The sequence below is a fragment of the Ciconia boyciana genome, chromosome 4, assembly GCF_034638445.1.
Source record: "Ciconia boyciana chromosome 4, ASM3463844v1, whole genome shotgun sequence".
In the NCBI taxonomy this organism is placed as follows: domain Eukaryota; kingdom Metazoa; phylum Chordata; class Aves; order Ciconiiformes; family Ciconiidae; genus Ciconia; species Ciconia boyciana.
In genome coordinates this window covers 29,225,970-29,240,125 of record NC_132937.1, presented here as the reverse complement: position 1 = coordinate 29,240,125, position 14,156 = coordinate 29,225,970, and the positions used below count along the sequence as shown (strand labels likewise).

The window sequence follows — 14,156 nt, the reverse complement described above, 5'->3', positions numbered from 1 at the left end:
TCACATTAACACGTAGGAAAACTCTCTTCTAACTATGCCTGAATTTATACAGGTGAGTACACACAGAAATGATGAGACCATCTAACAGCCCACTGGCTTCTCAATCGCCTTGCTCTGCCTTACATTTGGTGTTTGCTCACTGGATGTGACACGTTACCCACATGTGACATGATGCAACAAAACTGCAAAATAACAGAAAGCAGAGAAGCTAATACAACTTTTTGTAGAGAAACCCCCATGTGAGCCCATCTCTTAAGAGCACTGTGTAGCTTTGGTGGAGAGCTCATCCCATAATGGGTGGCAAATCAGGGACAATTAAGCAAAGTGGTACTCTGCAAATACCAAAATAATGACTACAGAGATTATAAGTGTGCTACGTTTCATTAAATCAGTGTTCCAGTGTACAAGGAGATGAAGCCTGTTTAAGACCCTCTACCAGGTCCTATAATCCTGTTTTATAATTAATTGAAAACCTGTGGGGGGCCATGAACTTTAGACAGCTTCTTTCCAAATAATCAGGGATTAAGTTACACCAAAGAAATATTTCTCAAAACAAACAGAAATTCACACAAACTTTTGTTTTGATGATTAGGTGACAGCATACTGATCAGGAGACACAGAAGAGCATAGGATCCTGGTAGACCACCGGGCACTGCAACGCAGGCAGATTGAATGGAAATGTTAACAGACTGATCGCCTTCATGCAGAAGACTTCACAGGTCTAAGTCCAAAATACATTGGGGCATTTTTATCTGAGTTTTATTCTTGTCAGTGACTCACAGTAAGGCACTGCATATTGCTTGGCCTGTCTCTTGCTTTTTGTCCCTGTCTGTATAACGGGGACAATAAATACAAATGCTGCCTTTGTAAAGCCTTTGGAGACCTGTGGGGAACAGTTCTGTGGAAAATGTTCGCCATTTGCTATCTCCAAGACACATCACCATCATTTACATCAAGGTTTGGGCCCGAGGGACTGCCCTTTTCCTGTGCCTGAGCCTTAGCAGACACATTCAAGCACCGTGCAGAATATTTAAGCACCTGTGCCAATGCCTTCCTCAGTATGAGCCAGAGCATATGGATACTCCCATTTGTGAGAAGTCAGGCGGTGACTGCCAGGCCCAGAGGAAGGGATGTACCTGGATTAAGCAGCCACTTCTGTCATGTTTTCTGTGGAGACAAGCAGGAGGGTATTTTTAACAGAAGATGCTTCCTCTGTTGGTCTGACAAAGCCCAAGGCTGGTGACCTTCCAGGCACAGTGCAAACCCCATCTGTTTCCCCAGGAGATGAAGGGTATTTAAGTGATGCAGGTGATGACACTTTGTTTGATTCTTTAGGACAGTTTATTTTGTTGTTCCTAAACTTGATAAGTGAAATCTTTTGTTTTCAAGTAAATTGTCCATGACACGTTGAAAGATTTGATGTAGCAAAAAACCAACAGCCATATAAGTGAAATACCTGCAACCTGCATCTGTAATTAAGAAAGGCAACAAAAATCGATTTATTACGTCATTTCCCTCTAGAAAAAAAAAATGAAATGAAATCACAAATAAATGAGAACCCTTGGGGAAACTTGCCCTCTCTTTCCTCCCTGAAAATGGAGCAATGTAACATAAACCAAGCATACATTTTTTACTAGGTAAGGGGGTAACTGCTTATAATCAAGGCCACATGTTCTACTTGCACAGACCTTGGGAGGTCTGTCACATCAAGTGATACGGTCAGCAACCCTTCAGAGGAACATTTTAGCAAAGACAATGGTTTCCTATGCAGACCAGAAACAATGCACAGTCAAGTGTACTGCAAATCCAGCCACCCTTGAAACCAGTGAGAGAATTACTCATGAGAATGAAATAAACCTCAGCAGAAAAAATCCCCAAGTAGCATGGACTCAGTGTCTGCAGGACTCATCTCTGTCTCAGCCTGCCTAGAAGAGCTGCGAGAGACTCGACGCAATGCAACACGGACCCTGAAGGTCCTGCATTTGAGGTAATGCTGGGAATTTGCTCTTCAGTTAAAATAAGCATCAGAAAGCCACTAATTATTTCAAAACAAGCATAAAAATCCAGGATATACAAGCATAAAGCTACAAATTTTAAAAATCCAAACACACTAAGGATCTTAGTGCCAGCACTATGTGGACTAAGTGTAATGCAAAGGAGCCAGACATTGTATGGACTTCTGCCAGCCTCCTAAGGTATTTCAGGTATTTCTGAGGAATAAAGAGGCGCTCAGAAAATAGCATCAAATATTTGTGGCATGTTTAATTGTTTACATGGGAGGAGGAACCATGGAATAATGAAGGTAGTAATTCCTATGATGTGCACCCCAAAGAGCAAAGATGCTTCAGTTTCAGACATGCCAACTGTCTGACACCTTTCCAGCAATGATAGGTGACTAAGAGGTATCTGCTGGCACTTTGAGAGATTCAGACATCTGGTGCCATCTGAGACGCATTATGGTACCTGAGACATCCCCAGAGAACTGTCAGGTGTCTGGGAGACGCATGAGAGGCACATGTCCTCCTGCACTGACAGCTGAAAACCACAGGACCTAGGGGACCTCAAATCCACCAAATGTCTATACCTGAGCAGCTGAAGTGAATGATTAACTGGGCCAAAGAAGGTAACCATTGGCTTTCTGGCTACTAGAAGGGGGAAGGTACCTGCAGATACATAATGTGAACTAGGAGTGAGTTTTACTTGGTTGCCCTTGAACTTAGCAAGCTTTTTTTGTCACATTAAACTTTTCAATGGTTTAAATCACTCTTCAAGTTTTTTTAGTGTTTTTGGGGAAAAATAAATTTCAGGCTATGCACTGCTTTTAATCAAGAACATTTTTTCACAACAAAAGTTTAGCTTTTCTACTAATGCACGATGTACTTCTGTATCTGGTTAACATTAAACCAGTTTCTTACACAGACATCATAACTAAAGCCAAGTGAGAGCTGCTATACTCGGTTATGCTCCTGCTTCCAGAAAGCCACAGAACTTATTTCTAAAGGCATGCATCCTTTGCTGCCTTTAACAGCACTCCTTGCTCTGCAAAACGATGGTTGTTATGAAGACAGGTATCCACGAGATAACACAGGCTTTCATGGATAGCGGCTATATGTAGGTTTTAAGCCTATCTGCAAAATCGACCCTGGAAACTAAGAGCAGACTGCCAAAGGAACCACATTTGCCAAAGAACCCAGAGTTTGCTAAAGTAGCCCTAAGTACAAGCAACCTGGTGCGGGGCTGGAGCACATCACTGACATGAAGTGGCTCCAGGCTGCGGGAGCTCTGCCCACTCATGAGGGTCTCCCCCAAGCACTGCCAGCCCCTTGGTGCAGGGAAACCAACCTCTCAGCCACAGCGGCACCCACGTGCCTACCACGGACCGGCAGAGCTTTTGAGCCTATTCAGAGAGCAGTGCAACATGCATAATACATTAACTTTTCAGATCTGATTCAGACACAGAGTCAAGCTCATGCCCGGTATGAACCTCTCCAGATATCAGTGTTTATATACACCAGGTGTGAATTTGATTCCAAGCTCTACTGACAAAAATCCATGTTTTAGAGCCATCTTGACAGGTCTCTGCAGAACAGGCAGTTTCCAATTTTTCAAAATTGCAAAGGCAAAGTGCCTTTCCTAGAGTACTGCAGTATGAAGCAGTATGAAGACTACTCCACCCTTATTAACAGAGCTAACCACTTTATCTTTTCTGACCAAAGAATGCAGACACTCACATCCAAAGATAAACAGTATACCAAAGAGCACACAAGCGTGCCTGAGGCAGCAGGAGCTGACCCTTGAGGATCCAGGGGCCAAGGAACCCCAGAGCACACTGCACCTTCATGGTTTTCACAAACATTTGCTTCAGAAGTTAAACTTAGAGTTCAGCAGCCATACCAAACTTAATGCAAACTGTTCAAAGGATTCAATTTATGACAGAGGGGAAAAAAGGATGAAAACTGCCATAAAAGAGTCAATGAAAACAAGGGATTTCAAGATAGGGAGGTAATTTAGAAATAAATCCTCAGTGGGTTAAATTGGTGGATCATTAAGGATGTGCCCCACATTTCTGTGCATACAAATTCTGCTGCTCATTTTCTACCAGTTAGTGAAAGATGATTTGCAATTGAGTGCACAGGTGAGAAAAAAAAAGTCAGTCTTGCTGCTCTTTTTTATAGTTCATTAATCTGCTAAAATTATATCCGGTCATTTTCTTGCGTGGTGTTCTATCTCCTATAAATGCCTTCAAAACTGGAACTTAAAAATACTGAAACCTTTTAAACGCAATAAAAAGTTTGGCACATTAAGGATATAGCTCAGTTAGTCCACATTCCCCACCAGCCTTCACTCTGCTTCCTGCATTGACTCTGCTTTGTGACACTAGGTTTTTTGCTGTGTGAGACACACGATTTGTACGATTCCCAACATGCTCTGTGTCGGCTTGGTTGGGATTCTCACATACAGCTATGACTTTGGGGGTGATGAGGAGCAACAGCAACTCAAAGTCAGCCCACAGAGACACTAGCACAGGATTATATCCCGAGGAAGGCCATCAGGAGAGGTATGCAGGACCTATGCCTTATTGCAATGTGCATGGCCTACATTGCTGCACAAATGCTGCACTTTTACAAAGTCAAGTGGAGGTATATAACCTGCAGTTCCCAATCCCATATTTGGCTGTATAAAGCAATACTTCACAAAAGAGGGAAAGGCTCTGATTTATTTCTAGGAGCTTGCACTCTAATGCCACTAAGTCCCTTCAAACATATACAAGCATTAGAAGGATGAGAATCACAGAATCATAGAATAATTTAGGTTGGAAAAGACCTTTAAGATCATCAAGTCCAACCGTTAAACTAACACTGCCAAATCCACCATTACACCATGTCCCTAAGCACCACATCTACACGGCTTTTAAATACCTCCAGGGATGGTGACTCAACCACTTCCCTGGGCAGCCTGTTCCAAGGCTGGACAACCCTTTCCATGAAGAAATTTTCCCTAATATCCAGTCTAAACCTCCCCTGGTGCAACTTGAGGTCGTTTCCTCTCGTCCTATCACTTGTTACCTGGGAGAAGAGACCAACCCCCACCTCTCTACAACCTCCTTTCAGGTAGTTGTAGAGAGCAATAAGGTCTCCCCTCAGCCTCCTTTTCTCCAGGCTAAACAACCCCAGTTCCCTCAGCCGCTCCTCATCAGACTTGTGCTCTAGACCCTTCCCCAGCTTCGTTGCTGCTCTTTGGACGCGCTCCAGCCCCTCAATGTCTCTCTTGTAGTGAGGAGCCCAACACTGAACACAGTAGTCGAGGTGCGGCCTCACCAGTGCCGAGTACAAAGGGACAATCACTTCCCTAGTCCTGCTGGCCACACTATTTCTGATACAAGCCAGGATGCTATTGGCCTTCTTGGCCACCTGGGCACACTGCTGGCTCATATTCAGGCGGCTGTCAACCAACACGCCCAGGTCCTTCTCTGCCTGGCAGCTTTCCAGCCACTCTTCCCCAAGCCTGTAGCATTGCATGGGGTTGTTGTGACCCAAGTGCAGGACCCAGCACTTGGCCTTGTTGAACCTCATACAATTGACCTCGGCCCATCGATCCAGCCTGTCCAGGTCCCTCTGCAGAGCCTTCCTACCCTCAAGCAGATCAACACTCCCACACAGCTTGGTGTCATCTGCAAACTTACTGAGGGTGCACTCGATCCCCTCGTCCAGATCATTGATAAAAATATTAAACAGAACTATTAAACCCCAATACTGAGTGAGCCCTGGGGAACACCACTTGTGACTGGCCGCCAACTGGAGTAAACTCCATTCACCACAACTCTTTGGCCCGGCCAGCCAGCCAGTTCTTTACCCAGCAAAGAGTACAACCATCCAAGCCATGAGCAGCCAGTTTCTCCAGGAGAATGCTGTGGGAAACCGTGTCAAAGGCTTTACTGAAGTCTAGATAGACAACATCCACAGCCTTCCCCTCATCCACTAAGTGGGTCACCTTGTCATAGAAGGAGATCAGGTTAGTCAAGCAGGACCTGCCTTTCCTGAACCCAATGCTGACTGGGCCTGATCAACTGGTTGTCCTGTATGTGCCGTGTGATGGCACTCAAGATGATCTGCTCCATAACCTTCCCCGGCACTGAGGTCAGGCTGACAGGCCTGTCGTTCCCCGGGTCCTCCTTCCGGCCCTTCTTGTAGATAGGCGTCACATTTGCTAACCTCCAGTCAGCTGGGCCCTCCCCGGTTAGCCAGGACTGCTGATAAAGGATTGAAAGTGGCTTGGTGAGCACCTCCACCAGCTCCCTCAGTACCCTTGGGTGGATCCCATAGACTTGTGTGTGTCTAAGTGGTGTAGCAGGTCGCTAACCATTTCCCCTTGGATTATGGGGGCTTCATTCTGCTCCCTGTCTCTGTCTTCCAACTCGGGGGGCTGGGTACCCCGAGAACAATTGGTCTTACCGTTAAAGACTGAGGCAAAGGCGGCATTAAGTACCTCAGCCTTTTCCTCATCCTTTGTCACTATGTTTCCCCCCACATCCAATAAAGGCTGGAGATTCTCCTTAGCCCTCCTTTTGTTGTTAAGGTATTTATAGAAACATTTTTTATTATCTTTTATGGCAGTAGCCAGATGAAGTTGTAGTTGGGCTTTGGCCCTTCTAATTTTCTCCCTGCATAACCTCGCTACACCTTTGTAGTCCTCCTGAGTTGCCTGCCCCTTCTTCCAAAGGGCATAAACTCTCCTTTTTTTCCTGAGTTCCAGCAAATCTCTCTGTTCAGCCAGGCTGGTCTTCTTCCCCACTGGCTTGGCTTTCGGCACATAGGGACGGCCTGCTCCTGCGCCTTTAACATTTCCTTCTAAAAGAATGTCCAGCCTTCCTGGACTCCTTTGCCCTTCAGGTCTGCCTCCCAAGGGACTCTGTCAACCAGGCCCCTAAATAGGACAATGTCTGCCCTCCAGAAATCCAAGGTAGCAGTTCTGCTAAACACATTCCTTAATTTTCCAAGAATCAAAACCTATCATTTCATGATTGCCGTGCCCAAGATGGCCTCCAACCATCTCATCACCCACGAGTCCTTCTTTGTTCGCAAACAAGAGTTCCAGCGGGGTGCCTTCCCAATCGAAACACTCCCTAACATACAGGGCTACCCCACCACCTCTCCTGCCTCGCCTATCCCTCCTGAAGAGTTTATAGCCATCCATCGCCGCACTCCAGTTGTGTGAGTCATCCCACCACGTTTCCGTGATTGTAATTATATCATAGTTTTCCAGCTGCACAATGGCTTCCAACTCCTCTTGTTTGTTGCCTGTGTTTCATGCATTGGTGTCGATGCACTTCAGTTGGGCTATTGATCCTGCCACCTTTTTTGGGGGGAGAAGCCCTAATTCCTATGTGACTGTTCTCAGGTGCTTCTGTGGTTTCTAATGCATCAACAAAATCTAACATTTGATTTCCCAGGCAATTAGGTTAATCTACCCACATTGGAAAATCTGGATCCAAAGTCTTCTCCCCAGAAATGACCAAAAAAACAGAACAATAATGCAGAGAACCTGGCCTATGTATGTGGATTTTACAACAGAATTCCCATGTCTGCTGTTGGACAATGCCTGGTTAAATCCTGATTCATACTGGAAGCCAGCTGCCAAGAAATGCTTGCTTTAAGTGCCGTTATAATCTATCTGAAATCAGGAAAACCATTCACATGGCAGTTTGGTCTCAACACAAATGTAGGAAAACTAGAAATGCTTAAGTTCATATGCAGAGGGACATCAGAAAGGGGAGGGCTACTTCAAATACTTTGAGAGAGTATTCTGATGCTTTCACATTATTTCTACTCTCTCTAGAAGTGGTCTACTCTTATCAAAGAGAGAATGGAATGAGAAGGTAATCAAATACAAATAAAATAAAAATGTTAAAGTCTAGGCCACCCAAAATATTCAGTTGAAGCCTATGAATGTAAAATAGGGACAGAAATGACTTTCAGAGAAAATTATTCCAGTGTCCTTTTCTAAGATGTCCTTGTGATATTTATTACAGGAAATAACCTCCAAGTGCTCCCTGAATCTACTAATGTTTACATAGGACTAGCTGCAAATGTCTCCAACAGTCTTCCAATAAAAATTATAGCACAAGGCAGGCATTTTGCATTTGTTTATTTGCAGCTAGAAGGAAATGCCAAAGTTAATGTATGTTTTCTTTTATCAGTCAATACAAGATTTATTGATCACTGAGGTTTCATTTCTTTGTGCCAGCAGGGCAAATGCACTGGTAAAGCAATAGCTCCCAGCTGCTTGGCTCCTGTGTTGAATGGCAGACAGGATACGAATATTTCATTGTCTCGCTAAAAATAAAAATAAAATCAGGCAAATGCACAAGATGCAATGACAGCTAAACAGACCATCTTAAGTCACCCTCCACCACCATTTCCTGGTAGACAGGAGGGCATTTATTTTGGCTACCTTTTCATTGTTTCCCTTCTCTGAGATTTTGATGCCTAGGCCAAAATGAAAATATATAGTGTTTTCCAAATGAAAGCTGTTAACATCGCTTCTTTCCACGTGCTTGGTTAGTAGTGTTTTCAGTTTTCCTGTACACATCTTTTTTGGCTCTAATTCCAGTCCAAGGAATTCCTGCTAGCTCAAGAGCTGCCTCACAGTCTCTTTGCAACAGACCCTGCAGATGTCTGTGCCTGAATGGAAACACACATCTCTGCGAAAGGGACCCAAAGGAGGTATTGCTCTCTACAAAGATTTAGGAGATACACAAACCGTAGGCTAGCCTTTGACTTCACTGACTGTCTCTTGCAAGACTTCCTTCTACAGAAGTGAATAATAAAGGAAATGCCTGCAAACATGTAAGTATCTGCAGCTGAAGGAGAGGGAAAGAGGGAGATTTATCACTTGACCTTTGCTACTTCTCCAGAACATTCCCTGCATGAGCAGATCAGTACAAGATGAAAAAATGGCAAACAGATGGGGAGAGGAACACAATAAACTCAGCTGGTGACTACGTTCAGGGCCAGCCAGCTCCTGTGTTTCCTAAGCTGGGAACATTTTGTTGAAAACTGTCTCTATGGTCCTTCTGTATCAAAAGTCAGTTTGTGTCAACTTTTACACTGGAAGGGCTTATTTTGATGCCACTTTTCCCATCTTTCTGCAGAGGTACGTTCCCTGGACTGGCACAGGTGTCTCTGTCCCCGGCCGAGACCTCGCAGGGCTGCTCCAGAAGACATATCTGTGCATGTGGAAATCAGACAACTTCCATGGGCATTTCTGCTCTTGAAGTTACAGCTGTGCACCTCCAATGTAGAAAGGCCATGCAGTAAGAATCTGGCCAGTGACAAAGAGTGTTTTTAAGATAATAAACATTTGGGTAAAGTCAATAGGACTGGACAGATATAAACCGAGGGCAGAATTCTGCCCCAAACATACCCAAAACATTTGGATTAGGGCTTTCTGTTGTAATCTGGGGACTGATTCAACTTAAGAAAGGAAATCTTTCTGATGTGGAGAACAGCAATTTTATATTCACTTGAACTTCCTTTTAAAATCACCTGGAAATGATTTAACAGAGTGAAGCACCTGCTAACAATCCATTCCAGGTTTTTTGATTGTTCCTTTGTGCCGTGTTTGTACTCATCTCCAGTAGCAAATTCAGCTCTACAAAATATTTTTAAATATATTCCTACAAATAATAAATATGTTGACAAGTACAATGCATTCTTATTCACTATGGAAAATACTCAATGCAGAAAATAATGCACTATAGGATATTATTTTTAGTAATTATTATTATTTAGCTTTATTGGGACACTTTCTACAAAATATATCAACCAATATGCCAGTTCAACTCTGAGGAAAGGAAAAGTAGACTATTTTCTGACCTCATTCTTTTTTAAAATATTACTCTAATGCTGTCTAACATTGTTAAGAATTTCCTCCCTAATTTCTACATCTTCCACTCCTCTTTCTTCATTAAGAACCTTTTTAAGGATTTAACCCTCACAAATAGTGGGGTAAATGTTGAGGCAGATGTATCTGTTTCATGCATTAATCAGGAAAGCAGTATTAAAGGTATTTTTGCTGGGCATTAGGAGGCGTCTCCCTGGTCAGATCTGTTGTTTCAGGTTCTTTGCAAACAAAAACAAATATGACTGCCCTGGTTCAGTGCAGTGCCAGGGACAGCTAGTTCAACACAGAATGGATTCAGGGATACACCTTTTTTTTAGGGAGAAGGCTTCAAACTAATCAAGAAAGCTTCCCACAACACTATGCTGAATCTGCTCCATCCTAACATCTGTATACTGATAAATGTCCCCGGTTTTATCAGCAGAACCCACCTAGTTCATTGCAGCAGAAGTTTCATGTCACTACCGATATATCGAAAAATTTCCCCTGTATGTCAAGATTAATACTGAAAGCTGTTGAGTCCATCTACATACCAAGGAGATGAAAATAAAGTGACCTACTCCTTTTAAGGGGTACGCTGCTGAAACACAGGTGGTTCTGGAGAAGCTAGCTGACTATAAAAATTTGGATAAGTTAGTCTCCAAGTTTAGAAGATTGGGTAGGCATTCAACAGATCAAAAATTTGAGTATTTGGAGTATTTGTGTGAAAATATCCAAAACATTTTTGAGAATTAATTTTTTATAGTACCTTTAGGAAAAACACCCAAACTAGTATGTTTAAGTCCAGGGTCTCGCTTTAGGGGCTTTCATAAGAATGCCGTTTGTCATAAAATATTTCTCATCATAAAGCAACAGACTATTAACACTGAGCCTACAATTTTCCACAGATTCCATTAGCTATTTTGGGTTTAACACATTCTTTTACACTTTCCCTATGAACAGTGCAGTGAGCAGTGAGACCTACATTCGCCCTCCTGATTTTCAGCACTTAGCTAATTTGGGATTGTGGTCTCCTTAGCGTCCTCATATAGTCGACAGCAGAGCAGAGCCTGAGTTAGCCCAGCCCGTCGTACATCTGAAACCGCCTGCAGCCCTCCACTGCCTACAGCAAACCAAAAGGTCCCAAGACAAACCCATGCAAGTGCCTAAATAAAGGCCCAAATTCAGACTCCGAGCAGAAACAGACTGCAGGTTAGCTCTGGTTCTGATTAGATTCTAGTATGCAAAACCGATTAATGTATTGAATTTTCATGAAGTTTTAATCCCCAATATCACAGTTGAGCAAATGAAAAGAGTGTTTTTCCCTCATCTCAGTCTCCTAGCAGGGTTTTTCCAGGGTTAAAGTAATAAAGTTAGTTCTAATGGGACTGAAATAATTTAAACAATGTCACAGTTTTTAGAGGTTTGTGCTGCACTCAAGAGAAATTACAGATTTGCATAAGAAAGTCATTAATTTTGCAAAAGCACAGGATAATATTGTATTTCTTTAACATAAGAGGACTTAATTCTAAATTTACTTGCACTGTATTGTTTTGGTTTTACATTGGTTTAATTTAACAGCTTTAACTCATGTTAATAAATTTTATAGTAATTAAAACTATATGCAGCAAAAGACAATGAAACTTAAAGTTAAATCTTTACCTCTAACTGCCATTAGGGCTCATTGAACTTTCTCCAAATATATAATCAAGCTTCCAAGTCTAAGAGAGCATAATCCCAAAATTAACAAATACACATCAAGCTTAGCTTTAAACCTCAAACTAAACAGTGTAATCAAAACATTGTGCTGTTAGCAAATTCTTTCCCAAAGTCTAAAAACAACAAAACACTGAAATTTCAATTACTCGCATCTTTTGACTTAAACAGTGAAGGCAGCTTTCCACTCTCTGGCTGAACAAAAACATTCAAGGGTGCACTTTCAGTGTGTCAGATGGAGATGATGGTGCCCACTCCTTCCATTAGCAGGTCCCTGGTGCTATGAAGAGGTGTACATAAACCTGCAGGCTCCACTTTCCAGCAAAAGCTCAGAGGCAACAGAAGTGCGGTCAATCAGAACCCCCAAAAATCCCTTCTCCATCCACCAAGCAAATGAGAGAGAAGAGATGGGGAGAAGAGAGAAAGGCTCAGATAATGATTGTGTTTGAAAAATAGATATTGGAGAAATTTCACGGTAATGCTACAGAAGAGTTTACATGATGGCCATAACGTATCTCCAGCCCTCATGTCCTGCCTCCCAGTGCAATCAACACTGGATGGCTTCCCACTAAATATGGGGCATTCTGATTCAAGCACAAAGTGCAACCTAAGTTCACAAGCAGGCTTTCAGCTTGGGAATTCTTTTCATTATATCAATATCTTCTAGACTGTAACCATACCTCGAGTACTGAAAACCAATAGTTCTTTCTGTCTGTTTTAACAACAATTCTTTTTTCAAAATGAATGTGTTTTTCTGAAGAACAATTCTTTGACCTTTACAGCTCAGAGTAGTTAAAGAAGCAATTCTCTCTTCTTATCCATGAACCTCAACTAAAACCTGTCATCAAGTGTTCACTCAAAGGATTAAACTTCCAAAGGCTGAATTTTGCATTCACTGTAAGGGTAAACATAGGGGCAAGCACATTAAAATAAACAGCTTTGTATGCAGATATTAGCTTACACAAGTATGAACAGTCAGGTATGAATACTTGTTTGTGCATGCAGATACAACCACCTCCTCCTGACCCTTCATACGTGTCTCATAAAAGCAACTTGATTGGCAGCTTTTCAAAGTTCAGTTCTATTACTGCACATTTTAGAGACTTCATCATAAAGGAAGAAAAAAAAAAGCCACCAACACCCCACCTCCCACAAAAAAATGTAAACAGAAAGGCCAACATTTCATGTAGACTTGATTACCATCAGGGTAACAAACCAAGTCTGACTCCTGCAAGCTCAAGACCCAAAAGACTTCTGTCAGGCAAAACTGCCCAACGTACTGAGTTTGCAACCCCCGGATTATTTCCTATAGCAGCCCAGGGTACTCCTGCTCAGGGGAACTGCTCTGCCACACACTCTTTCCTCAGCATGGTTCGACAGCGTTTGATGACAGGGGAAACTTAAAACTTCATTCACCCAGGCCTTTATTAGAGGGAATAGATCAAATGAGACCTTATTTTCTTCATCTTTCTAATCAGAAGGTACAACTTATTGGTGTTTTATATCAAATTAGATTATTTCTGGTTTTGTCTTTAAATTTTCATGGTAATTCAACACATCGAGAGGAAAACTAAGTGTACTATACACAGTAGGTAAATAAATCATGAGAAGAATCTATATGCAGTTTAATAATGCAGTTTAGGAAAAAAACCTGTAGTGCACAAACACTGACATTCGAACTCCACTGGCAAACTTGCCTGATAAACTCTACCATGTAGAACTGGATGGGAGAACTTCCTTCACTGACTCCAGATTTCCAGGATAACGCAACTTCTGAATCAGAAACTACCATGATCTGGGGCTGATAGGGCGGTGCAGGGGGCATGCACTTATCTAAACCAGAAGAAATGCAAAGGAACAGCATCAGAGAACCAGGTGGACTAATACACACAAAAACCCAACACCCACAGACTTGGGAATCAAATTTAGAGGCTTCTCCCCATACCTGTTGCCCCTCTAAAACCCCATGCTTGTGGAAAAATAATAATAAAATATTATGATACTGCATGTGACAGAGATTTAGGTGTGAGTGACTTGCTGTGTTACAGATGTGTATACACACACACACACATATATGTGTGTGCGCGTGTGTGTATATACACATATACTCTAGTGTAAAAAGAAAGCTTACCTTAAATGGTCTAGCAGGTATTTATTAAAGGTTTATAAGGCACCCCAAACATCAGGTGGCCGCTATCCTTTTAAAACATTAATGATGTTTCTGACCATTTTGCTGTTACAGCTACATCCTGCCCTCTGATCACCAACAGCTTTAGGCAAATTGAGGCTTTAACACACTCTGTATTTATCTGTGAAATGCCTGGATAGACTCTGCCCTGCCAGTTTTGCAACAGAAAGCCATGTATGCAGCATTACCTTGGGATAAGGTTGTCACATCTCTGGGCATGCTGGGTTGTCCTTTCCCTGCCCAGCCATATGCTCCAACGCTAACACGGTGTGGAGTGCCTGGCTTTAGATCACCGATAACAACCTCCTACCAGAGTCAAGAGAAGACAAGACAAAAACATTGTGAAAGCTCTTCCATGTAACTGAGAACGGTG

General features: G+C 42.5%; 1 protein-coding gene across 3 annotated transcripts in view; it reads right to left on the bottom strand.

The window, feature by feature from the left end:
- LOC140651070 (pikachurin-like) overlaps positions 1 to 14,156 on the bottom strand; it is a 44,355-nt gene that overhangs the window by 614 nt on the left and 29,585 nt on the right. For 2 of the 3 annotated variants that reach the window (XM_072860126.1, XM_072860128.1), the window contains 2 exons: positions 13,972 to 14,089; positions 13,174 to 13,428 (listed from right to left, as the gene is read on the bottom strand). In XM_072860126.1, the coding sequence (XP_072716227.1) occupies positions 13,175 to 13,428; positions 13,972 to 14,089 (372 nt within the window). In that variant the 3' untranslated portion in view covers position 13,174. Of the gene's footprint in view, positions 1 to 13,173; positions 13,429 to 13,971; positions 14,090 to 14,156 lie in introns of those variants that run through there. The other variant, XM_072860127.1, reaches the window with a different exon arrangement.